The sequence below is a fragment of the Daldinia childiae genome (assembly GCF_008694065.1).
Source record: "Daldinia childiae strain JS-1345 chromosome Unknown Scaffold2, whole genome shotgun sequence".
Taxonomy (NCBI): domain Eukaryota; kingdom Fungi; phylum Ascomycota; class Sordariomycetes; order Xylariales; family Hypoxylaceae; genus Daldinia; species Daldinia childiae.
Window position 1 is genome coordinate 246393 of NW_022984643.1, and position 24817 is coordinate 271209.

At 45.6% G+C, this 24817-nt stretch overlaps 8 protein-coding genes across 8 annotated transcripts; 2 read left to right on the forward strand and 6 right to left on the reverse strand.

The window, feature by feature from the left end:
- Window positions 1–965: 965 nt before the first annotated feature.
- On the forward strand, window positions 966–1697 carry GL218_01009 (uncharacterized protein; the record flags this gene model as incomplete). The annotated part of the gene is made up of 1 exon (XM_033577455.1): window positions 966–1697. One exon carries the CDS (start codon window positions 966–968, stop codon window positions 1695–1697), a length of 732 nt encoding a protein of 243 aa, XP_033439124.1.
- A 2441-nt stretch (window positions 1698–4138) lies between these two features.
- On the reverse strand, window positions 4139–5206 carry GL218_01010 (uncharacterized protein; the record flags this gene model as incomplete). Its single annotated transcript, XM_033577456.1, has 1 exon — window positions 4139–5206. One exon carries the CDS (start codon window positions 5204–5206, stop codon window positions 4139–4141), a length of 1068 nt encoding a protein of 355 aa, XP_033438229.1.
- A 2538-nt stretch (window positions 5207–7744) lies between these two features.
- On the reverse strand, window positions 7745–8776 carry GL218_01011 (uncharacterized protein; the record flags this gene model as incomplete). The annotated part of the gene is made up of 1 exon (XM_033577457.1): window positions 7745–8776. One exon carries the CDS (start codon window positions 8774–8776, stop codon window positions 7745–7747), a length of 1032 nt encoding a protein of 343 aa, XP_033438230.1.
- A 331-nt stretch (window positions 8777–9107) lies between these two features.
- On the reverse strand, window positions 9108–10430 carry GL218_01012 (Ras guanine nucleotide exchange factor F; the record flags this gene model as incomplete). The annotated part of the gene is made up of 2 exons (XM_033577458.1): window positions 9108–10218; window positions 10279–10430. The coding sequence occupies 2 exons, from the start codon at window positions 10428–10430 to the stop codon at window positions 9108–9110; spliced, it is 1263 nt and encodes a 420-aa protein (XP_033438231.1).
- Window positions 10431–11310: 880 nt separating this feature from the next.
- Window positions 11311–12100, forward strand: GL218_01013 (Endothelin-converting enzyme 2; the record flags this gene model as incomplete). Its single annotated transcript, XM_033577459.1, has 3 exons — window positions 11311–11514; window positions 11586–11852; window positions 11924–12100. The coding sequence occupies 3 exons, from the start codon at window positions 11311–11313 to the stop codon at window positions 12098–12100; spliced, it is 648 nt and encodes a 215-aa protein (XP_033438232.1).
- A 636-nt stretch (window positions 12101–12736) lies between these two features.
- On the reverse strand, window positions 12737–14006 carry GL218_01014 (uncharacterized protein; the record flags this gene model as incomplete). Its single annotated transcript, XM_033577460.1, has 2 exons — window positions 12737–13305; window positions 13367–14006. The coding sequence occupies 2 exons, from the start codon at window positions 14004–14006 to the stop codon at window positions 12737–12739; spliced, it is 1209 nt and encodes a 402-aa protein (XP_033438225.1).
- Window positions 14007–15556: 1550 nt separating this feature from the next.
- Window positions 15557–17710, reverse strand: GL218_01015 (uncharacterized protein; the record flags this gene model as incomplete). Its single annotated transcript, XM_033577461.1, has 1 exon — window positions 15557–17710. One exon carries the CDS (start codon window positions 17708–17710, stop codon window positions 15557–15559), a length of 2154 nt encoding a protein of 717 aa, XP_033438226.1.
- A 4286-nt stretch (window positions 17711–21996) lies between these two features.
- Window positions 21997–24117, reverse strand: GL218_01016 (Modification methylase NgoFVII; the record flags this gene model as incomplete). The annotated part of the gene is made up of 1 exon (XM_033577462.1): window positions 21997–24117. The coding sequence occupies one exon, from the start codon at window positions 24115–24117 to the stop codon at window positions 21997–21999; it is 2121 nt and encodes a 706-aa protein (XP_033438227.1).
- Window positions 24118–24817: the final 700 nt, after the last annotated feature.

The following is a 24817-nucleotide window of genomic DNA, read 5'->3' on the forward strand; positions in this document are numbered from 1 at the left end:
TTAAGCTATTGTCCGCTCAAATTTAGACAGAGCCGAATACCATATATTTCTTATATTCCTTTACTTTCCCTAATTCGTAGGTGCAAACTACTGACTGTCTCTTCTATAGTCACCTGGTGGACGGTCTTCACCGTATGGCTAGCGCGATACCCGCAACTTCTCTTCCGCACCGCGCGCTGGGGGTTTAATATCTGGATGCTAGTGTTTGGGTTACTAGGCATGAGGGCGGTAACCGCAGGATTCGACTCCATCGATCCCGAGGCCATGAGCAACTATCCAGCCCCTAGCACCGTCTTCTGGTTTTTCTACGTCTGGTACGGGGTAGTGTGCCTCAGTGTTGTCTACCAAGGATATCTTACAATTGCCTTTCTTGTGCTTCTCGGAGTGGTAGTAGGGTGTCCTGAGCTGCGCACATTGATGGATCATGGGCTGATTAGTCTCGGGTGGCTGGATTGGGTGTATAATCCCGGCTTTACGCTGATTGTGGAGATACTGAGCGTTGGTCTCAAACACCGGACATGATAAACGGATGGTGGCCTTTTCTTTGGATAGTAATGGTTTTGCTAAAGCTAAGAGCTGGTAGTCTAGTTAGGGGAGCGACTGGTCCTCTTTGAATGTCTATTGTTCGAGGATTATATCATAAAACCCCCTTACCTTGAAAGGATTCTTACCTCACGTATCATGCTCATTGAGATGATCTCTTTGTGTAAACAATATAGATTGTTCTGTCTGGACAAGAGGTAGAAAAAAGCATAGTTCGAGATACAAAGCTGATCCAGACAACTTGTCATTTATCACTTGCCTATATCTAGACCCGGGGTCTTCTCCGCTGATAACAAACGAGACAGCTACTCGACGTGTGAACCAAGTCTTCTGAAACTAACAGGATTTCGTTTCTGCAAATCTCACCGTTTACCCATCCACTAACTTACACATTACTCCCTAACCCTAAAATAATATTACCAATGGTTGCGGATTGGCCATACGGCGGAGACCCCTCTCCCAACCCCCGGGGTCTTATCGACGATGCCGTAGCCGACGTCATCGCAATACTACGTCTACTAGAGCTACCTGAGCCCCACGCCTCGTTCCTCTCCTTCGTCTTCCATACCTTGTTCTATGTCAGCATCTGCGTGTTCGCCAGCTTCGTATTTTTCGTAATTCGGCAGTCCGTCTTTATTACCCTCTTCCGCTCCCTTACCAGCACCGAAACCCGTCGTAACCCCGAGCCCTGGAGCGTAACGCTATGCAGGCTCATAGACCCCCACCACTACGACAACATCGTCGCGTTGTCGTGCTACCTGACCACCTTCGCCGTGTCGCTGTTCATCCTAGCCGCGTCTGTCGCCGCTAGCTCCAGTTGGATAGCCGCGTTCGCGTGGGTGATGATATGGTTCTTGTGGATATACGCAGGGTGGCGGTACTCCCAGCCCATGAAACCGCGGTACACGGGGGAGGACGTAAAGCTCTGGAGTGGAAAGGGTTTGTGGGTTCACACCATACTTCTAGTAGCTGCCCTTGCTTATTTTACAACATTGTGTCGGCAGCTCGACGATGGTATCGTACGGCTTCACGAAAGCTGCGGTAACGCCAGCCCGGCATTTTTGAGAAACATGGCACATGAGATTATGTTTAAACTTAACCCTCCGGAATATAAGGTAGTCCCACCTGTGGAGAGGTATGGATATACCTCGTGAGGTTAGGCTTTGCTAAGAATCTACGTGGTAGATACGTAAGGTGGGGGATGTCATCTGCTTTTTAGGCAATATGATTTATTTAAATTTATACGATTATAATATGCAGTATTAAAATATTTATTCAATATTCCACTCTATCATCTCCTTAAAGAGCTTCTTATAGTGTTGCTTTGCGCTACGGCTATTTTAGTCAATAAGCCCCTATTACGCTTTAAATTCATTATAGTGTATGAGATATTTATGAGAAACCAGGCTGAATCATAATCCACGCGATTTATTTGCTATTTAGTTTATATAAAGACATATGCATTGTAGAATGAGAAATCCATCGCATCATATCATCCGTAAAGCATTACGAGTGTAGTAGAGCAAGCATTGAATCCCGATGGTTCATGTCAAATGTGAGGAAATCATCGCAGATGTAGTAGGTCTGGTGTGCCAGATGCCTGTAGATGTTGACCCTCCTATCTGGTATTTCAACGCAACGCAGTATCGAGCTAGATCGAGAGCTCTGAGCTAGTAGGAGTCAATCAATCGACCACCGTCGAATTTTCAGGGGATGTTGCTGTGGCGGATGGTAGGGAGGCTAGGCTTTGCTAATGATGCTACCTTCATCAGCATCAATAAAAAGGGTACCTATCAGAATCTTCGCTTTCGGATTCCTCATCGTCTATATCCATCACGTCGCCATCTTCCTCGTCATCATCATCCGATTCATCTTTGATGGGGCAGTATTCATCAGGAATCGAGAAAGCCTCGTCTTTCATATGAAGGTCACTAATAGCTTCCTTCCCCTTCCATTTGAAAGCCCATTCCCTCAGGGCGCCGAGAACGTTCTGCTGCAATTCAATATTCTCTTTAAGTGGTTCCTCTATTTTATGATCGGGAAATATAGCCTTATTCAGAAATAGCTTGAAATGATCTTGAACTTCCTGAATAGCGAACTCAGATATTTCTTTGAGAGTTTCGAGAAATTGAGCGAAAGTTTCCCCGATTCTATGACTCGTGTCATTGAAGGCAGCGTCGAGCATTTTTCTGCCACTCCTTCTTGCGAAGTCAACCAGAAGCTGCTGTCGCATCTTGAAAGAACCATTCCCTAGCCATGTAAGTTAGATATACTTATAGGTAGAGCTTGGTGTTAGCCTACCAGTGATTAGTCTCGCCTCCTGAAATGTGGAACGCCACTTTTCCGTGATTGAGTCGACTATATTCGGATGAACCTTGGATGCACCCTGTGTGATATTCTTCAGAGCTTGTCGTAACTTGGCTTTTATTTGCTCCTTGACGACGCGAAGATCGGGTATAATGCTTCCCATATTTGGCAGTAATTCGGGGATAGCTTGCCCTACATCGATCAATAGTTGCTGTAAGAATCCATCCCATATCCTATCAATAGTATTGCAAGCCGGTTGCTCAAGTTGAGGAATTTCGTGACTGAAGGCCCGATTCCAGTCAGCTACAATAGTTCTCAGCAAAACATCTGAGCTAATTTTGAAGTTAGAAATTAAGTATGTAACTTATGCAGTAAGGGGAAGCTCTTACATATCTTGCATCCAGTGGTAGTCTATAGAACCACCCTTCGACCTGCTTGTGAAATTGCCACCATACCTGACTATATTGGCTTGATATGTGGTCCAATGTACCTTGGTCGCCGTTACGGGATTTAGAAATGCCCAATTCTGTACGACGTCGCGACATTCTGCTACGCAGTTGCTAAGGGATCCTCCAATCGTCGAAAATGGATTGCACTCAAGAACAGACCTGTTGAGTTCTTTCCAATATATCTCCAGATCCTGTTATCACTTGGTATTAGCACGTAACTAATACTTAGCAATAGAGCGGAAGTTATTAAATACCTTTTTCACGGTGTCGTAAAAGGGTGGGATTATTTCTTGTTCCGCCCATTCCTTATCAATGTTTAGTTGGCTACAACTCCACTCATCCATTGTCCATATTTGAATCGTATTCAAGAGGTTATGTAGGTCATGTAGAATGCTATCCGCATGGCTCTCCCGCTCTTCGATGGTGGCACTGCGAATCCATTGGCGGAGATTTGGAATTCCTGAGCAACGCTCTTCCGGGAATCCATCCACAAACTCATCTTCTTCATCCGGAACACATCCCCAAAATGCTTTGGAACTGAATGGACAGACAGAAACTGTACCATCGTATAACTCACTATTACCTCCAACGCTACTAGTAATGGATGCCTGTCTTCTTTGAAAATCATGTTGTATACGACCCTCAAGAAATTGGTTCCTATTCTTCACACACTGGAAGATGATATGATCAGTGTGTTTCTTTAAATCATTTTCAGTTGAATGGAGCTCTGCCGTAAGTGCCTTGATATCCCCCCCTAGTTTCTTAGCTAGACGCTGCTTATCTCCGAATTTCTTTTTCGTCACTCCTATAATAAACTATTAGCAAGATACAACCAAGGGTCATGTTTTCATACCGCTACGAGTCTTCTTAGCTACAGTAGCTTCAAGTTTCTTTATTTTCTTCTTTGCAATCTTTAGTTTGCCTTCCTGGTCCTTCTTCATCTGCCTTAGAGTCTTCTCTTCATTAATTAGTCGTTGTAACTTTATATCAGTCTTAGCCTTTCGACTTCTCAAAGCCGAGTCGCGATCAATCTCGTCTATCTGAGAAATAGCGACGCAGTAGCTACGCCTATGGAATTTGCCGTCCATTTTCATTCGTAATTCTTGATGCTCTGACATAAGCTTCACGGAAGTAGAGTCGTCAGCCGCTCTTCGGGCGGGTGTCACGATAAGAGTAGCGGCCAGCTTAGGAAAATATGCCTTAGCTACAGCGGCCCGACTCTCTACCCAGTCACAAAGCCCAGGCAAATCTACCAGGACAACCCCGTTTCGAAGTATTTCAGATTTAACGAATATTTCCACCTCATCGATGAGGGGCCAAGCTGCAAATTCCAAACCTGACGCTTCATGATCTGTAGTAGTTGAATCCATGTATGGTTTGATCTGTTCCGCTATATGATCAAGATCGCCGCCATGAAATCTCTTTGTCGTCCCAAGAAGCTCAAAGACGCCCGGATTTGAGTGAATAAGTGTCTGGGTTGTCATGTTTACAACGTCTTGCTCCTCGACACCAAAAACCGTTCTAATTATCTCAAAGGTAGGTCTTAGATTGGCATCAATGGTCCGAATAGCTTCCTCATCGTCTAGTGAGTCGGTATCTGTCGCTTGCAACTCATTCCTAAGCTTTAAGTCTTCAAAAAATTGGTCTAGCTGCTTGACGAAATTTTCCATTGTGCGAAAAGCGACGCAGGCTCGGAATCTCATAGTAGGCCTATCGTCATCATTGTAGGCTACCTTACAAGGCACCGCGGTAGCAGCCTCCTGGCTATTAGTCGCCAAAAGCCCCCTTAACCCAAGAAGGGCATTAAGAGCCGAAGTCTTCCCGCTGCCGGTTGGTCCTGCGACGCCAACAAGGACTTCGAATTTCTTATGAATAGTTATAAGAGCCTCTGGAACTATCGTTAGCATGATGTCTCATTGAGTTATAAAATACGTACTGCATTTCTGAATCCATCTCTCAATATCTTCCCACCCCTGTGGGGTTGAAGCTGATGCGTCACTTGTACAGGGTTTATTGGGCGAAGAGGATTCGAGGTATTTAATAATCTTCTCGCATTGCAAAATGCCGAACTCAAGTGCTTCCTCTTTAATTTTAATTCGTTTCTGGTCATCATAGTGACTGCATGAGTTCCATGCGAAAGAATCCGGCTGCTTCTGTTGCGTCGTCGTGCTAGCAACAGGAGCTGGGCATTCCGCTGCCATGCTATCAGCGGTATTGAGGTTGGGCGTTTCTTTCGATCGGTGCGATTGGCGATACGGTAAGATATCGTAGATCAAGAAACGGACGTGATACCAAGGTCTTCCGTGAGTAGACTACGATGAAGTATATAAGTAAGAGGATATCACAAGGAAATAATAAGAATAATAATTGGTCAAAGAGGTGAAGGTAAATGGATGTTAGACTTCCCGCTCGAAAGCGGAGGGAGAGTTTGGGGGGATAGAAAGGTAGATGTCAAGAAGGGGCGTTGATTGAGAAGCTTAGTACTGATCAACACTAGTATAGAAAGTCACACGCCGAAGTGCTCTTGCCCATCCTAATTCAAGGCAGGTAAGGAATTGGGATTAGGTCATTTTAAAAATAGGTAGAAACTGCTGAGGGTGTAAGGAATATGATATCTAAACGCAAGGTAATAGGCGATAGTACTGATAGTAAGGATGCCACGAGAGGGTTAGGAAGGATAGGAAAAACCATTGGCTGGGATTACTTACCATAGGCGAGAAGGAAGCTTCTCGACGTCGTGTGTAAGGTGGCAAGTGAGAAGGTATTAGAAGAGTAGCTGCCTCTACTGTAACTATGATACTAAATACGAACGAGACCTAGAATAACTAAAAAAGGACGATGCGGTGAGAAGATCAGTAGGTGATTTAAGTATGGATAGGTTGGTGGTACTTGAGAGCTGTGAGCTATCTCTACTCTGTAGGAGCGAGGCTATATTTCTAAGGCTGCGTTGCGATATAGATAAGGTGCTTAATATGTTGTGATATATGAAATAGCCTATATTGTAGTTGGTAGAAGAGGTAGGGGGAGGTAGGTAGAAGTAAGTAGGACCAACATAGGATTGTCACAGAGAGAATGAAGTACGAAGAGGGAAGTTACGCCGGCCATGAACAAGCAAACAAGTATATTACGAACAGTATTCCTCCTATGGCAACTACCTAGATACATATATCTTAAAACAATGTTGCTATATATATCCTTAGAACGAGTAATAGGGTCGCTGGTACTAAAACGCTAAGAAGGCGCATCTGAAAGGTAATCATCGTTTCAAGGACCGCCAGCGACCCCTCGCTTTCCACACATCTTACCCAAAGGTTACGCTCATCCCCTTCCTGGGAATGCTCAAAGCCGTTCTGCGCACAATAGTCGCAGAAATATACACCGCAATTGCTACCGTAAGAACACGTCGTGGTAGGCGAAATCCTCTCTTGTAGTTTAGCTATTCTCTCGATATCAATAATATGATCCTTACTGTCCGAAATCTCAGCTGGCTGATTCTTTACAGGAGTATCATTACTTAGCATAAGTTTAACAGTAGCATAGTTAATATCCTTTGAGGACTCCAGTAGAGGAGTCCATTGAGTGTACGACATGAGAGCGAGGGAGTTCGGTGGCTGATTTAATAAAAAGGGGTAAACGTAGGTAGCTACTAGCTTCCCGCGGGGATTCAATTACCCACGTATTTTACATGAAAGCAAGAATGTAGAATTGTTACATCTCGGTACTAGGAAATAGGCCCAACACAGCTCTTATGTTACATTTCCAAAGCCACTCTTTGCATTGTCATTGACACTATTACCACAATAGAGCTAATAATGCATTGTCTGAAAGATAAAGCCTCGGCGAGGCTTCTAAAGATACCTTTGAGATGATTAGCAGATACAAAGCATTACTTGCAACCCTTGAAAGGATGGCATTGCCTCGTATTGAATGGCTATAGCGGAACCAATAGCTGTTCACAGTGAGCTATTACATTGAAATTATTAGCCTGTGTAGTACAAGAGTATCTAAACAATAGGCAACGTAAATCGAAGTGACTTCGCAACATAGACACAAGGATTGAAATATGGCATGACACTTAATGTAGTCTCAAACTCACTCTCATGCAGGAAAAGCCTCTGTGCTGGGTGTATTAGGGTCACGAGGGTTACGAAGGTACGCCTCTATATCTACCTACGCTTCGAAATGCTAACCACGTCCTACTAACAACGTTTAAAATATATCTCCAGTACATATCCATAGCTTCGGGTTGTTGTTCCTAGGAATGTATATATTTTATTAAATATGAGCTCATAAAAAGCTACATGCATTATTTAATAGGGGGACTACTAGGTACATCTACACAAGACATCTACACCTCACAGCTGCATCTTCATCCCCTGTATTAACACAAGGACATACTCAGATCAATGTAATAAACCGATATATGAATTCTAATTACTTTGCCACTAATACTGAAACCTTGAAGACCAAACCTTCTTAATAGCCCCCCACGCCCCATCATCATCTTTCTCCCGCTTCTCGGGATTCTTAATCGCCTTGTCAAAAGCACCATTCTGGTATTGGCCATTTAGCTCGTCCAGGAAATTCCCAATACACGCAGGATTAGTCGGCCTCGGCCCGCGCAATTCGCGGTCCAAGAACCGCCAGGCTAGATGCACAAGCTTAGTCTCCTCGGCCGGGTTATCCTTGAATTCGCAGAAATTCTTCAGGTAAGTAATCCAGTCTTCAAACCTCCTCCCGCTCGCTAGATTCGCGGCAGTATAGTAACATGAATCCCTACTCGTGAGGTGGTTAGTTTGCCGTTCTTCTTTTAAAAATGCCTTCACTGCCGGTTCACTCTCGAGCTTGATAGGGGGACTATGGCCTTCCGCATCGCGATCCCTTCGGCTCTGCTGTCGCCAGTTTCGATCAATGAGATAGAAACGCTGCCATACATTATCGCTGAGGTGTTTGATTTCCTCGAGCTCGTCCTGGTAAGTGGGATATTGATTAGCGGCGTTAGTACTGTCAGCAACAGTAGCATCAAGGGTGTGTTTAATGCCTTCCTTCGTAACTTTCCCTGCGCGACACTCCAACTTTAACATAAACTGCGACATCCTAGTTAGATTCCTCCGAGCGGTAGACAGTGCATAGGCGATCTGTCGCTCTTGGAATTCATCGTCAGTTAGTTTGTCGGGATCTTTGGAGGGATTTTCTAATATTGTGATGGTGTTGTCTCTCTTATTTGGTCTTGCAGGCCGTGCCGTTGTTGGGGTATCATCATTTCGTGCTTTGCTACGGAATATCCAGTCACGCTCGGGGATAGAACTATGAATCTCAGCGACTATTCGCTCATCTTCACTATCATATAAATCGAAAAGCTCTGGACCTTCATCCCATACGCAGACATCGTCATCTTCATCCCCTCCTTCAGATAGACAGTAGGCGTGATACGGAGTGGTATCGTATACCGATGCAATGCTGTAATTTCTACCCATATTGTAGATGTATTCAGTTTGAAATAGAACATAAATGTAAATAGTGTATAAGCGTCAAAATTCTTTCTCTATGTTGCGAATTCAAGTTTAATATGGATGCTCTCCTATCAGGTAAACCCTTTATCTACTACTTAAGCCAAAGGCGCCTTTCATTACTCCATGTTAACAAAGCATATCCAGAAAGGCAAACATGCCTATTGTTGAATGCTTTTACATTTCTCAGAGAGAAGAGAAATGCCAATTTCCGATTTTATTTCGTGTCCTATCTACGTTTCTTTGTTTTGATTGTATTTTTGACAATAGAGACCTGTCGGGTCACAGAACAGCGGTTCTATGAGAATTCAATAATCCATCCGTCACCCTCCGATCCTCCGGTTGCATTACAACCACCCCATAATACAACATTCCGTCCATCAGCTGTCATATCGTAGCCGAACGAACTTCGCGGACCAGGATGAACCTTACCCTCATGTGCCTTAAGGTCACCGGGTGGCTGTACTTCGACTTCAGCCCAGCTAGATGCCCCCGTATCGGCCCCGAGTTTTGAGCGTATCTGGTCTTTGATCTTAGCCGGCTTGATCGCCTCCTTCATGGTGGCAGTCGCTTTGACTTCTAAATCGCTAGATGGAAGTTGAAAGGTCCACAAATCACTCCACTGCAATAAATCTCCTTTTTCTACTTCTCCTTGACAATCGCCAAAGAAATATAGGAGATAGTTTCGACCGTACCCCGTCGTGATGGGTATCAGTCCACCATGAGACCTCGGCCTAGGTCCCGGCGTTAAAGGGTTCGTGGGAAACGAGATGGTCTGCCAGGTTGAAGCCGGCTCAGTGTACGATTGGATTTTAAGATAATGCACTTCACTACCAAGCGCATCAGAGCTAGAGATTGAGTATAACGTGTGCCCCGAAATTGTTGCACTCGTGACGACGGCCGGGGTATGCGGCAGCTGATTCCAAATTTCGGTAAAGCAATTATAATGCCAAACGTCTGTAAGCGCTTCACCATTTGAATTTACCCCACCGATGAGGATGAGATTACCATCGTGAGCGACTAAATGTGCTTTGCTTCTCGGTAGTGGGGTTCTCTCTGGATGGCTAGAAGGTTTAAGAGTACTCCATGTGAGTTTCTCGACATCAAATAACCAGATTATAGGGCCTTCATCTAAGACATTTCCAGATTCATCGCAACCCCCGTATATAGCGACGCGGTTATTCAATGCGCAAGCAGAATGCTTAGTTCGTGGCTTAGGCACGGGCCCGTCGTTCTCCGTAGAAATGGCTGGTAGTGCCTGATATTCAGGTACAGCAGAACTGGCTTTTGGCAATGCTATGGAGTGGATGGTATTACTAGCAAGTTTTCCTTGGCTCGTCTGGCCTCCGAAAATGTAAGCTTTGTCACCAACTACGGTAAGTGTATGATGAGATCTAGTGAGTGAAGATCTTTTGAAAATCAGTATAATACGAAAGCGAGAAGATGAAACTCATAGAAAATGCACGTACCTTGAAGCATCATCTGAAGTAGATGCAATCTGTGAAAATGTTGCCTTTAGAGGCATAGTAGGTTTTGCAACGGCATAACCAGTCGCTCCAGCATAGATGCTCGTAGAGACAGCTTGTTCTGCTGCCCAGATCCCTGCTACAATCTCCGCCATTGTATTTTCTTTTGTTGACTATTTCCTAGATAGTTGACTTGTTACTTTTGTTTAGAGAAGTTTAATTAAAGAATAATTATCATTATTCTACAATGTTTGTAAGAAGAAAACGATGACGTATTGTTGATAATGGGTACTTCGCCCATGTAAGTGACGCAATATTCATTACAAAATTGCTTATTATAGAAATGTGTCTAACCTAAAACATGCAGCCTTTAAAGTCTAAAAGAGGTACCTAACCTATCAGCCCTACCAATTCTTTTTTACGATAGTTAAATATAAAATATCTTATTACAAAAACATCATGCTGTAATTCGAGAATGGTAGCATGCTCCGAATATAAAGCACACATGATAGCTGTGAAATGTGATAGGTACCTAAACTAGGGTGACAGGCAATTGATATAACTACCTCCTTGTATCTTGACAAGTCTCGTACCTGCATAAGCGAAATCCGTGGAACTGGAAAACTACCCATAGCTCAATAAAACCTTGATCGGCATGTACATAGTACCTAGGTACCTTGAATAAAAATAGTAGTGCACACAATGCGAAACTAATAAGTAGACGTTTTGATAGCTGCGCGTTTTTTCAAGTTTCTCAGCATTGAAGTTTCAAAGCCAGTGTAAACATTTCGAAAAAACAAAATTAATAAATCGCTTACATAGGATCTAGACATTAGGTCCCGTCATCCCGCCATAGGTCCCGTATGTACGAACGGGCGGGAACAAGGATTCTCCGCCTTACATATATGAATATCACGTGGATATTCCACATATGGATCGAAGAAATACAAAGGTACTTTTTTCAAAGTACCTACCTTATATATTGTTTGGGCTACAATAAGAAATTGAAGGTGAAAATAGTCAAAAGTCTCCGGAATGGGGTCATCGGATGAAGAAAATGAGCGTCTCGCGCATCCTAGTTTTTGGGATCAGCGTTATGCTCAAGCCGAAGGAGACCGACCAACTCATGAGTGGTTTAGGAATTTCGTCGAACTCGAGGCTTTTCTTGATCGAAGACTCTTTCAAACCCGTAGTCCCAACACAGATCCGAGAATTTTACATTTAGGGTCGGGTGATAGTGTATGTTTTCCCAACGAATAAATAATCATCTTCGTATAATAAACAATTGACATAGTTAACGTATCTCACAGGATGTGCCAGTGGGATTATGGGATAGGGGGTATAAGCATCAGCTCTGTGTCGACTTTTCGACCGTCGTCGTGGATCTCATGTCTAAACGACACTCCAGTATGGAGGGTATCCAATGGAAACATGGTGATGTCCGTCATTTAGATGACATTCCTGAAAAGTCTATAGATGTCGCCTTTGATAAGGGAACCTTAGATGCGATGATCCATGGTAGTCCCTGGAGTCCACCCGATGATGTTAAACAAAATACTAGTCAATACATCCGTGAGGTAGGTCTTAACTATTGACATGCTGCTCTAGATCATACGATTCATACAAGATGCCTACTAATACTATACAGGTAAATCGAGTCCTCAAGGATGATGGGGTATTCCTTTACGTGACATACCGACAGCCGCATTTCATAAGACCTTTACTAAATTGCGATGGAACTAGCTGGGAGATCGAGATGGAGGTTCTCGGTGATGGTTCTGGTTTCGGCTATCACGGTTTTATCTTGACAAAGACGAAGCCTTGAAATATATTTCATCAATTCTCTAAGATCTACGGAACGCAACCCAGGCTCGAAGTGACTACCTACGCAATTACAGTAGTCACACACCCAAATATTCAAGATAATATACCGAGGTTGATGGGTTTTTTCTCAACAACTTATGTCTGTCTCAAATTACGATGGGGTAATGGTATGGTATATCTTAGTTTTGGAGATACCACGCAGTCATCACTTTGAAGTTCACGACACTTCTAGAAGTTGATAGCCCGCTCGTCGCCGGGTTCCAAAGTTTTAGACCATCGCTTTCTATTATAAAAGCATACGAGGCTAACCAGTATACGCCAGTCGCAGCTGCAAGACCTATTTGATGTTACGATCGTACCCCTTATATAACGGGTAGATTATAGACCATGTGTGGTATCGGCTGTTCTTATAATTTTCCCGTGCCCCTGGAAGACCGAGTTCGCGTTATGTACGTCCTAGAAGTTGATTCTCCGTGGGTATACCCAAAAACATACGCCTACTCGCCATCTTTATCCGTCTAACCCGAATTTTTGGACTGTTGAAGTAGCCAAGAGCACACCGCTAAACCTCCGCAAATCACAACAGATCATCTCCTATCCGAGAACTCCTGTCATGCACACATCTATAGATACACATCTAGGGCTCGCCCCAAATTTCGTCTGCTATCTGCCTCACAAGCGACAACTTCTTCTTCTCGTCGTCAACTGTTAAGGGGTATCCAGTCTCGTGGGTGCTGAAACCGCACTGGGGGCTAATGGAGATTCTCTTCAGGGCCTCTTCACGGGTTTGGCCATTTCCCTTCGCTACGAAGTCCGCTGCCCTGAAGATGCGCTCCTTCGTCTCCTCCTTATCTTCTAGCTGTCTTAACTTTGTACTGATGATACCAACCACGACGTTCTTGTCCTTAGGGAGGAACTGCAGAGGCTCAAAACCGCCTGCTCGCTCAGTATCATACTCGAGGTAGAATGTATTCACGTTCAGATTCTCGAAGAGCTTCTTCGCAATTATATCGTACGCTCCCTCAGAAAAGTGCCTTCCGCCGATGAAGTTACCTCGGCACAGGTGGATACCTGAGTGGAAGTCTGCCGGTAAGCCGGCAAGAGAGTCGTTGTATAGTTTGATATAGGCGTCAAGAAGGTCCTCCCATGTCCCAATGTTGTCCTTGTCCTCTTCCCAACCCTTTCGGAAGTCCTTAGAGCAGAAGTCTGTTTTCTTGTTAGCCACATGCCTGAAGACTGTTGTAGAAACATTTTAAAGCAGACTTACAAGCCATGCCAGGGTCGTCAAATTGGACATTTCGTAACCCGGCCTTGTATAATGTTTCTAATTCGGCATGGTAAACCTTGGCAACATCTGCAAAGTACTCGGCGTCGTTGGCATAGGCTTCTTTCGTATAGGCCTGGCCTTGCTTGTACCTCATGTGGAACCAGGACGGCGCAATCATAGTAAGCTTAATATTACCCCAATCGCTCTTCGGAACGAATGCCTGGACCTCCTGAAGTTCAGACAAATTGGACACCGCCTTGGCAGGGCTGTGCGACAGTTTACTTCCAGCAATAACAGACTCTCCGGGCATAACCTTCCTGCCTGTCTCGATCAGACTAACAACATCCGGGTGATACAACCGGAACATGCTAGCGTCGGCATCTTGGAGACGGATGGTACCCTCGATCTCATCCCAAAAGAGACCCCAGAACCGGGTACGGTTGTATTCACCCGAGTTGACGGCCTTCAGGCCTAAGTCCTGCTGCAGCTTAACTACATCGCCAATGGCCTTCTTCTCAACTGCCGGTAGCCCTGCCTCCTCTGCCGAGACACCCTTGTCCCGAATGGTTTCACGCACATTTAGCAGCTCTTCGGGTCGCAGTAGCGAACCTAAGTGCTCGGCACGGAACGGAGGGGCCATTTTGAAATGATAAAAATGTAAGGTACCTGATGTTTCGGCGTTTTGATCTTCTTACTCGGAATTTCTAACAATGAATTTATTATGTAAATAGAACAGACGTAAGAAATAGACTGACAGGACCGGCAGATGGGCGACAAGAAGACTAATATAATTACTACTTTAATTCACTCACCAAGAGGATCGGTTACAAAACTCCTTTTGAATAAAGCTGAAAGGGAAATTTTCAGCAATCCTCTAAAGTAAGCAGGCGTCTCCGACCCTTAGTTCATAGTTGGTATAATAATAATCCTAAGAACTCCTAGTGCGGGATGAGGTGCGGGGAAGAATGTGAGATCGTGCGGCGTAGCCTATGCCTTTGGTGCAACAGACCAACCGAAAATGTAGACCAAGTAGAGCGGAGACCGAACCGGCCGAAGCTATGAAATCGGTGAACTAGCTAAAAACGCTTTGGTAGGACAGAAGCGTCGGCTTTAAAGAGGGATTCGTAACCGCTGGACCCGAACTAATATATTAGTCGGGACCTAACTTCTCGTGTAAGCCAAGTTGATCCGGCGGTCAACGGCAGTTGAATATTAAGAAATTGTGGGATTTAAATCCAGGTACGTAAATTCCCTTACTATTACGATTTAAAAGGGCTTGATAGGCGAGAGATGTGGGAATAGTTGCAGCTTTATCATAATGTTACATCACAGGATGTCATATATCGAGGGTCCACGTGACCGCCTAATCGATGCAAGCCAACGGATCTACCACCACACTAAATGGATCAAGTAATAAGTCCGATGATAATTCAAGAAGAAAGACGATAAAATAGGTAGGTGAAGCCGAGAAACCATTCGAAAATATTAAACTAGTTTCTAAACTTGAGAAGAATAAATGGGAATCAGAGGATTAAAAAGGATATAATGAAATATAGTAAAACTAAACGATAATGACAATGAGTAACGCTTTCGACACCCAACATATCACCAGCAGATCCCATACATAGTAAAACGATCTCATAAAACTAGAGGTTACCCCCCGGGTAGTTAACACAAAAGCCTAAGGTTTACACCGCACCATATTATTTTACCAATAGGACCTGAAAGACGTCCATAGTGTTCAAGGTTGGAAGGGTTTAAATGGCCATATGCCTCTTAATGTTAGATGTTAGTAGCATTACAGGCCTGGGGAGACCAGCCACGGCGTTGAACATACATAAAAACAAAAGCAAACAGAAAAGGTAAAAACATAATCGTAAGACAGGAAATACTTGCTCGCATCTAACATAATATCCTAAGGCAAACCTTTAGGCACTCTTGAATTACAGGGCAACATTAGTCTAATAACGACACAAATAGACGTAAACAAATTCACTAAAGCATATCACATAACACAAGAACAGTGATAGTCAAAGACCAAGATTTTCTAAATCTACAAGCTGTCATGAACATAAATGGTATATACCCAAGCTATGATAACACGCCTAACGCTTGCTTTCAAATGAAACATTACATATTAGAAGACCTCTCCCCCTATTCTAACTACATTCTTATATATCACTTCATCCCTTATAGGAGGGCGAAGAAAGCACCGGCGACGGCGAGAGCAATACCGCTGCCAACCTTGGCGGCACCGGCAGTGGGGATGGGAGTCTCACCCGGAATGGTGGGGTAACCAGAAGGACCCGGGTTGACGGGGCTGGCGCTGGGCACATAGGTGCTCAAAGTCTGGGGAGACGTAGGAGCAACGGGGATAGTGCTGTTGGAGCCGCCACCGATGGGGCCAGTAGGGTAAGGAGGCACAACAGTCGGGGTAGCGGGACCAGAAGGCGAGCCACCGGTAGGGTAGGCAGGGCCACCGGGGACACTGCTGGGGGTACCAACAGGTAGAGTGTTGGAGTTACCACCGGGAGGGTAAGTTCCAGGAGGCTTGCCACCGGGGACGGTAACGGAGCTGGCAGGGTAGCTGGCAGAAGGAGTGCCAGCGGGACCGGTCTGAGAAGGACCAGTAGGGCCGGTAACAGAGGGAGTGCCAGCGGGCTTCGAGACGGAAGGAGTTCCGGCAGGGTAGCTAGCGGAAGGGCTGCCAGCGGGGGTGGTGCTGGGAACGGCCTTGCCACCGGTGGGGTAAGGAGCAGTAGGAATGTTGGTGGGGGGAGTGAAAGTCGAGGCCTCAGAGCAAGGGACAAGAGTCACGATGGTCTTGGTCAAAGTCACAGGAGTGGCAGGCTTGCTGTGAGTGGGCTTTGGCGGGGGAGCAGTGATAGCACCAGTCTGGGTAGCAGGGCACACGGTCGTGTAGACGGTAGTGTGGATGAGAGTAGCAGTGGTAGCGTAACCAGCAGGGCAGTTAGGCACGGAAGCAGCGCACTGGGTGATGGTGAAAGTCTGGACGTTGGTGACGGTTGAGGTAATAGAGCCACCGGTAGGGATAGGAGCTGAGATAGGAGCCGTGGCAGAGGTAGCAGAAGTGACGCCAGAGCCAGTGCCAATGGGATAACCAGGGGCAGTAGCGGTAGCAGACTCAGAACCAGAAGCAGTGGCAGATCCGGAACCAGTGGCGCTAGCAGATCCAGGGCCAGAGGCAGTAGCAGAGCCAGAGCCGCTAGCGGAACCAGATCCGGTAGCAGAGGCAGACTCGGAAGCGGAACCAGAGCCAGTGGCAGTGACGGAGCCAGAGTTAGATCCAGACTCGGAAGCAGAAGCAGAAGCAGTACCAGTGACAGAAGCGGAAGCCGTGGTAGCGGAAAGAGTCGGGACCGACAGAGTGTACGAAGGGTGCTCGCAGATGGTGGTCGTAGGGTAGCTGAGGAGAGCGGTGGAGATGGTAGGAGCAAGATGGATGGAAAGGAGATTCTCAACAGCCACATCAAGCTCGACAGCGGCACCAATGTTCAAGCCATACGATTCCTTGGAGAGAGGGCACGAAGGAGTAGCGCAGAAGAAACCGACGTACTCAAGCAAGTTGGCGAAGACGGCAACCTCGAGACCAGCACCGATCTCAGGAAGGTCAAGGATGGGGATGATGTCGTCAATGTCGACCTCGGCAGCAACACCAAGTTCAACACGAAGACGGAGATCAGCCAACAGCTTGGTGCAGCCGATTCGGACCTCAATGGGTAGGACCTGGACGGACAATCCAGAGAAAGCAGCATCCAGGATCTTTCCGGCGAAGATGTCGGTCTCGATCGTAGCATCCTCCACAAGCTTCAGGTCAATACCAGCGGATAGGTCGATGGCGGTCTCAACACCAATGATAAGGTCAAGGGAGATGAGAGCATCAACCTTAAGACCAGGGAGAGGGAGAGAGATAGGGGCGGGAGGAGTGAACAGGTTCACAGCGATGGTGGCAGCAGCACCGATGCTGATGTCGAGGTCAAGCTTGGCCTCGATGTCCTTAAGGGATAGGCTGAGAGCGGGGACAACCTTGTCCAGGGAGATGCTGGCATTGATGTTACCCTTGGTGTAACAAGTGTCACAAACAACGGCAACCTCAACATCGGCACCAACACCAACTAGAGGGGGAACGGCCACACCGGCAACGACACCGGCGACGAGAGTGGTACCGCTCAAGTCCACACCCAAATCAACGTTGGCAGAGATGGGCTGGCTCAGGTCCTTAGGAAGGTCGAGGTCAAGAAGATGGCGCTCAGAGACCGGGGCAGTGGCGCTGGCGAGGGCCGCCATGGCCACGGCCGCGGAGCCGTGGGTAGAGAAACGCATTTTTTATATCAAACTTCGCAAAAAACAGCAACTGCTTAAAGAATGGACTGGAATAGTAAATATTCCGAAAAAGAATGATTACGCCGGAAGCACAAAAGAGTGACTATCTTGGCCGAAGCTTGATGGGAGTGAAAGAGGAAAGAGAGGCATTGTAAAAGACGGCATAGGCTCTCTTTTCTATGCCTTCGTCTGAAATTAGCATCAACACATTGGCCAAGGGGAATACATGGGCTTCCATCGCTACCCGGCCACCCGTGATTTAGCGGTACTAGGCAATGCAATGAATTCGGAGTATTTCTTCACCTAGTAGCATAGCGGTCAGTACTACTGGCCTAATTCAGATCGTCAAGTTCTGCCATAAGTGATTTGCGTCCCAATGGCAAGGCTCGCCTGAATCGTCTCACCTCCTTTCAGTATCTTCGCTTGTGGAGCTTCCAGGCCTGTCGACAGGGTTTTTTTCCTTTTCTATATCCTGGCAACCTTCGCTAGTTTGTGGGGTTTTGAGCGGATGCGCACGGGCGCCTATGAAGATACTGAGAAAAAGAAGCTAGGAGAGTGAAAGGGGGCTGAGTGGCAGATTAGGAAAAGGAGAACATACGTCTACCTACATACTTCCTTCGTCTATTTGCAAACTAACGAGTATTACTGATATGATTGGACATGCAAAAACTACATTAACGTATCACAAGTTTGAACGCGTCTAAATATGAGAGATGTCGCGTGTTACTATTGGCTTAAGAAATATAACGTCCTATGTATAGCTCGCCGTAATATAAAGTCCGTTGATATTTAGACGCTTATACGCATAGTACATGGTTTGATTACCGTTTTCAAGCCACTGAGGATTATGTTGATCCTCTGTCCCTCCCTCTGCCGAACGTTTCTGTGCGTCGGGATGACGTTTACTCGCATCGCTTTTTGGTTCCTATACTATGTACGTACTATGGATGTAGCATCAACTAGCTAAAAAGCCTAAATTCTTGTGTACTTCCACTTGCTACTGTAATTATACGCGTATAGCATGTATCGTGAAGCTAGAGCAGTAAGCTTTAGGAGTGTTGACAGGCCTCTAAAATGATGATCGGCACAGTTTGGCTTGGCAAACCAGGGCCCTGCATGGTTAATTAAGGGGCAGAGGGGTGACTAGTCAGGAACGGAATGCAGTCACTATCACAACGACACCAGTAACACCACACCGTATACTAGCACATAGGTAAATGATTTATTTAGTGGTGTAAGTAGAAAAGAAGGCTTCCAATAGCTTTTGAGCAGCCTTATTTCGGAGATCAGCTTGTGGAATAGGAACCGCGAATTGTTAATGTTTAATGGTTAAGCTTACTGCTCCTGGTTAGCACTACGTTGAAATCTATATTACTACGCTCCAGACCAGATTCTTCATTCTACTATATTATATTAGTTCAATAAATCCAAGTCTCGACCTTCACATCCAGCTCGTGAAATCCTACATTTTCCGTTACATAGAATATAGAGGGGTCTCTACCTACATACGTACTTAGCCTAGCCTCCTTGCACGAATAGACGACGTTGGCGAGATCTGATAGATCGAAAATAAGATATATCAAAAATAAAAACGTGGATATCGAGATGATTGAATTCGTACCCTAGCTAATAGCTATGGTAATAATCTCCCGTTCATCTGATGTTGACTTAAGTCTCGGTGTCCATGCGCTCTCTTCGCACGGATTTTCCCACAGTAAATATTCATTCCTTTCTTTTATGACGAGTCAAGTTGAAGCATGTTAGTTGAACGCAAGGGTGTGCGTCACTCCGAATCTCTCTTTGATGTTGTTGCTAGGATGAAAAGCTACCTAAAGTATTGGAGAATTGATTTCACGATGAATTGAATTACATGATCACAACTATGCATGACAATTTATCTTATTATGCACAATCTACTTGAGCTACCTATCTATGTATGAACGTATTGATTTATGGTGACGAAACTTCCCCTGACATTCTTACGATGTTGTAATATGTCAGCTACTGCATCTCGACCGGCTGCATGTTGAAATTAGCTGTCCTCTCTCCGGTCTGCCCTATCGTACATGTATGTACTCCAAAAAGAGATCGGATCCATCCGCTGTAATCCGTATGCCAGGTACCAGATGTATGCATGTAGTACCTAACCCTGTAGCTTTTAATCCAAATATTAACCCTTCCCTTAAGGAAGAAACCGGTTGATATATCTCGGCTACTGTGTAAGCTCTTCCAATCTGAAATGCTACCATCCGTCCGGCACATCAGCCCAATGCCATCTTACCAGATTTAAATCCGTACATAGCGACAAATTGACAGTCTTGACGGTCTAGAACTCTCCAATCTTTGGGTCTCCAACGTCGTACATTCGTATTCATGTCTTAGATGGAACATCTAAGTGACGAGCTGTGCAGCCGCATTGCAACATCATCCCCAAAGATCTTAAATCCAAAATTGGACCCCAGCCAATTTGGCCTGTTGACAAAAGCAGAATTTTCAATATACTATGATAAAAAAATCGTCAGATTTCCTCACCATTTCTTGCTCCTTCACTTCGGACAGGGATGATTGCGAATGCCGAGCGTCCCGAGAATTTATGTTGCTGTTTGTTTGTTAGTTAGGTAGTTATTATTTGTGTAAGTCGGGTTTTAGCAGGACTTAAGCATCTACTGTACATAAAACTAGTTCTTCCATTACAAACGCCCGCAAAAGCGGCCAATGTCATAGATATTATCACTCTTTAATTCTTAGGCGTTTTTAAAAAGTAATAAGTCCGGTAAAGCAAGGACTTAGCACGTAGTGGCGTGCGCAGTGTACATAGTGTTTACTTCTACATAGTAGATTTAATTACCTACCTCTTAGCACACAGACGTAGCGAGCAACAGTGGAAGTTTCTACTCAGCAAGTCAAACGGGTTTCTGTAGGGTTTCGGGTCCGATGTATTCAGCTAGCGAAGTCCGCTTTTGCGGACAGCCTCTTCCGTTGTGGACTCTGGCTGCATGGCGGCCCCTCTTGTTTCTTGGCCTCTATATCAGACTAATACTGTTTATCAAACTTAAGCCTCGGAAGTTGAACACATATTACTGTGGATGTACAGAGGCTAGAAAAAGGCTGCCTTTAGTACCAATAATTCGAATACAGATAATCTCCAACAGCCACGGGAATACCGCATAACAAGGCTCTTTCAAGTTCATTCGAGCCTCAAGGGCACTACTAAATTCGGACGAACCGGATAGCTACCTCTAAGATGAATATCCTAAATTTAATGAGATGCTAGCTACCGACGATTTAATATGCTTGTAATTCTATATCTTGCGAATATAGCGGTTCCCCTTTGACGTGCTTTTCCCAAGCCATCCCCGATTCGTCCTCCCGGAACAATAATAACTTCGACAGCATTCCCATATTCGACTAGTCTAGGCCAACGGCACAGCTCCAATGTTCTAGACTTCTACCCCTGGTGAGCACACGCGACAGCTTCCCCTGCTCACAAGGCGACTGAGTTGTCGTAGGCTCCGTGACCCGATTTGACAAGCTCACCTCGCTACCGGCCTCATCGTCGTGCTCGAGAACATAACCCACAGCTTCTAAGCCGCTGGACGGTCCCCTTAATACTCTATAAGCGAACACTGTGTATTAATGCATATAGGCTTTGGTTTGTAATAGGTCATCCACCGCCTATATGCTCAGCATACTTTGGTTCTCGTGCGTATCGCTTACAACTTCCAAACCTTACCCAAACTTTATGGTGGCCCCTTCATTATGGAAATAGGAATGCTACCACGGTTAATATCCCCGGATCTTACGATTCGCGTGTGTTTTCATGCATATAAGCTCACAGCAGTGTCAAGCCTAACCGTTCTAAGTCAATAAAAAAGGTCTAGTTCTTCTACATCACATACCTACGACATGGAAATGAAAATAACTCAGGGGTTAAGAATTTGTCATAGAAAATAGAAACGTCGAAACCAACGCTACGCTGTTATTCGAGGAGGGAAGATAATACCATTAGGTCTATAAGCTTACGATCTATGGTCCGTAAACTTGGTAGCAAATGTGATCCAATTCATCTCGTCTGTCTAAAGTGCATTGGTCGATGCCTAGTCTATCCTCTTACACGGAGAGCACAATAACGCGACTCGCGTTTGGGGGTTCAGTAGCAGTGCTAGAACCTGTGCTTATATCCTCTAGTTAGTTAATTGTAACTACAAACCCGGTGAAATCCCTCCAAAGTCGTGCTGTAAATCTCAATGCCCTTGCGTAAATGCTATGACCAGTGTCCATTCCTTTCACTTAATCTGGATTGGATGAAAAGGATCATTTCCTACCGCTTGAACTGCATCGATGCAAATTTCAGGACTGTGAACATCTTCGCTCATGGCATCTATAACCATGACATCTGGTTCCGAGTCATTAATGGTAAGTGGCTCGCTAACTTGCTGATATAAATACCGGCCCCCTAGATATTGTACGCTATCGTTTCGGTCGACTACTAGCCCTCCGAGATACTCGACCTCGCTATCATTATCAGGTTCTTCCATCTGACCTCTCATATCATCATCGTTGTCACTATCGCTGTCCTCAGACTCCGATAGTTCACCATCAGCATACACTCGATCCTGCTGGTCTAGCCACCTGCGGATATGCTTGTAAAGCCTTCGGACTACAAGGGGTGGGAAAGCATTGCCTATTTGCCGCTTCTGTTCCGGTTGCTGGAAATTGTAGTTCACCGGAAACCCTTGTAGTACTGCGTATTCTCGAAGCGTGAAGTCGCGCTTCCCACTGTAGTGATAGTTTCCTACGCCGCCACCGCAGGTAATCGTACGAGCAAGCGGTACGTCAGGGTTCCACCGGTCATTTTTTAGCTCTTTGAGCTTCCGGGTGCTGTGAAGGGGGTCATATAGTAATGCATCTCGAGGAATCTTGCTTAAAATTTGCCTAACTGTCTTGTAAGGCTTGGTCCCTTGATCGGGATTTGGATATTTTGAGTGCGTTGCTGGCGGAAATGGTGGTAGCTTTTCACCCGGGCAGGAGCCGAATATAATAAGCCGTTGTCTCTGCGATGCCGCTCCCCATTGGAGTAGGTTAGCCACTCTCCATCTGACGGAGTAGCCATATCGTGTGAATCCATGAATCAAAGCATTAAAATAGTATTCAAATCTCGAGTGGAGAATACCATAAGTCTGTTCCACCGTGAAAATTCGTGGACGAAAGACCTTAACTAATTCATGACAGGCAAACAAGATTGCAATATTTGCCTCGTCGCCTGCGCCAGGAGTAGTGTGGGCTGGCGACCAATACTGGCACGGCGGTGATAGGTGAAGCACATCAATATGGTCAGTGGAAGCTTGCCTTGACATGATGAAGTTATACATATCATCTTCGTGTAATTCTGTTTCTCTAAACTCTTCACGGTAAGTATTGCAGGCCCCTTTTGCATGATCACAAGCTACCGTGATACGAAAGCCAGCAGTCTTAGCACCGCATGATGTTCCTCCGGCTCCACAGAACATGTCACCAAAGGTATATTGCTGCCCTGGCTTCCTCGGAATCCACTCACTAGGCAATTCATCAGATTGATCCTTAGGGTCATCAACATCTACCATCATCTGCGAGTTACTTGTCTGGCCTGGGATGAATGAACCGCCGCGAACTATCCCGCCGCGCCACTTGTTTGTCAAACAGGAACTAGGCGTGCGGTACCTTTCCTTTGACACCTCTTCGTAGGTTATACGCGATACCTCGAATTCAATAGGAGGCTTGCCATTGCACCGCTTCATAGCATCGCTCCAGATGGTTCTGCACTTCCAACGGCATATAAGGACTCCCCTCTCTTCTATATCACGAGTGTCCTTATAGATTCCGTTAGGAAACCGGTGTTCGGGAAAGTCCTTATTGGTGATGAGAAAATTCCGAACCGATTTAATATTGATCAAAGGTATCTCAATCGCCGCTTGTTCCTCGTCAGGTCGGTGGTCGTCTTGGTCAATCTCAAGCATAAAGATAAGTTCATTCCGGAGTCGTGGCAGTTGGCCCCTTAAGTTTCTCGCGCGCGTTAGAGGGAGCCCGCGAAGGACGATGCCATTCTCGGTGATGATAATGTTCTGGATAAGTAGGAATGATGCTTGTTGTAACGCTGTAACTGCTTCCATCTCAACAAGAACACCACGCTTTAGTACTTGGTTTCCGTAGTCATGTCTTTCTAGTTGCCGATCCGGGACTATTGCTAGATTACGCCTGGCGCGTTTCTCTCGAGGCCTTCGTGGTGCCCTTGCTGCGGCTGCAGGCTCAGGCACGGTCAGATCAATCACCTCGATCACCTGAGCAATATCTTCTGCTAAGGCCTCGTCCTCTTCGGGTTGGTTGGCTTCGCGGTTGTTAATAGTGCTACGACCAGCATGCGAAGGCATTTCTCGAAAGCGACGTTCAATATCAGCTTGAATGCTGTCTTGTGGGCGCTCCTCTGACTCTCCCCGTGGAATAAGCCGGCGGCATCCCCCAGAGCCGCACAATGAATCAATATCCGGACCCATAGTTGTTTAAGTGTCAACTATGATTATGATGTCAGTATCTTGGTTCATCTGAACTTGGTGGGTGCTTAGTAGTATAGTGTCAAGTTTAATGAATCAGAAACATGATAGATTGAGACAGGTAGTAAGTACGGAGGGTAGGTACGAAGAGTAGGCACGGAGAGTAGGCATAGAGAGGTCATGGTGTGAGAGGGTCGTATTCATACCGTAGAACGTGCTTTTTTACCTTTTCGAGGAGGGATGCTGATGTTTATGAAGACAAGACGAGGGAGGCTGCTGTGGCTGGAGCCTATATCGGTTTGGCTCTGGTGCCTTTCTGGCCAGGATGGGGTGAAACAGTAGAATCAGTTAGAGTATAGATATCTAGTAGAAATATCTAGTAGGGTGAGAGGATAGGATAAGGAAAAGTTGCCTCGGCAGGTAGGTGCCTATCTAGCATGTACCACGGGTCGTTCTTGAAAGTACTATGGAAGCAGTTTGATTGGTGAATTAGAATGAGATAGCCAGTAATAGCTGAGGTCGGAAGGAAGGCATATGATGTCCTTTGCCGACTTTGGGAGGAACGTGGATATAATTAGGA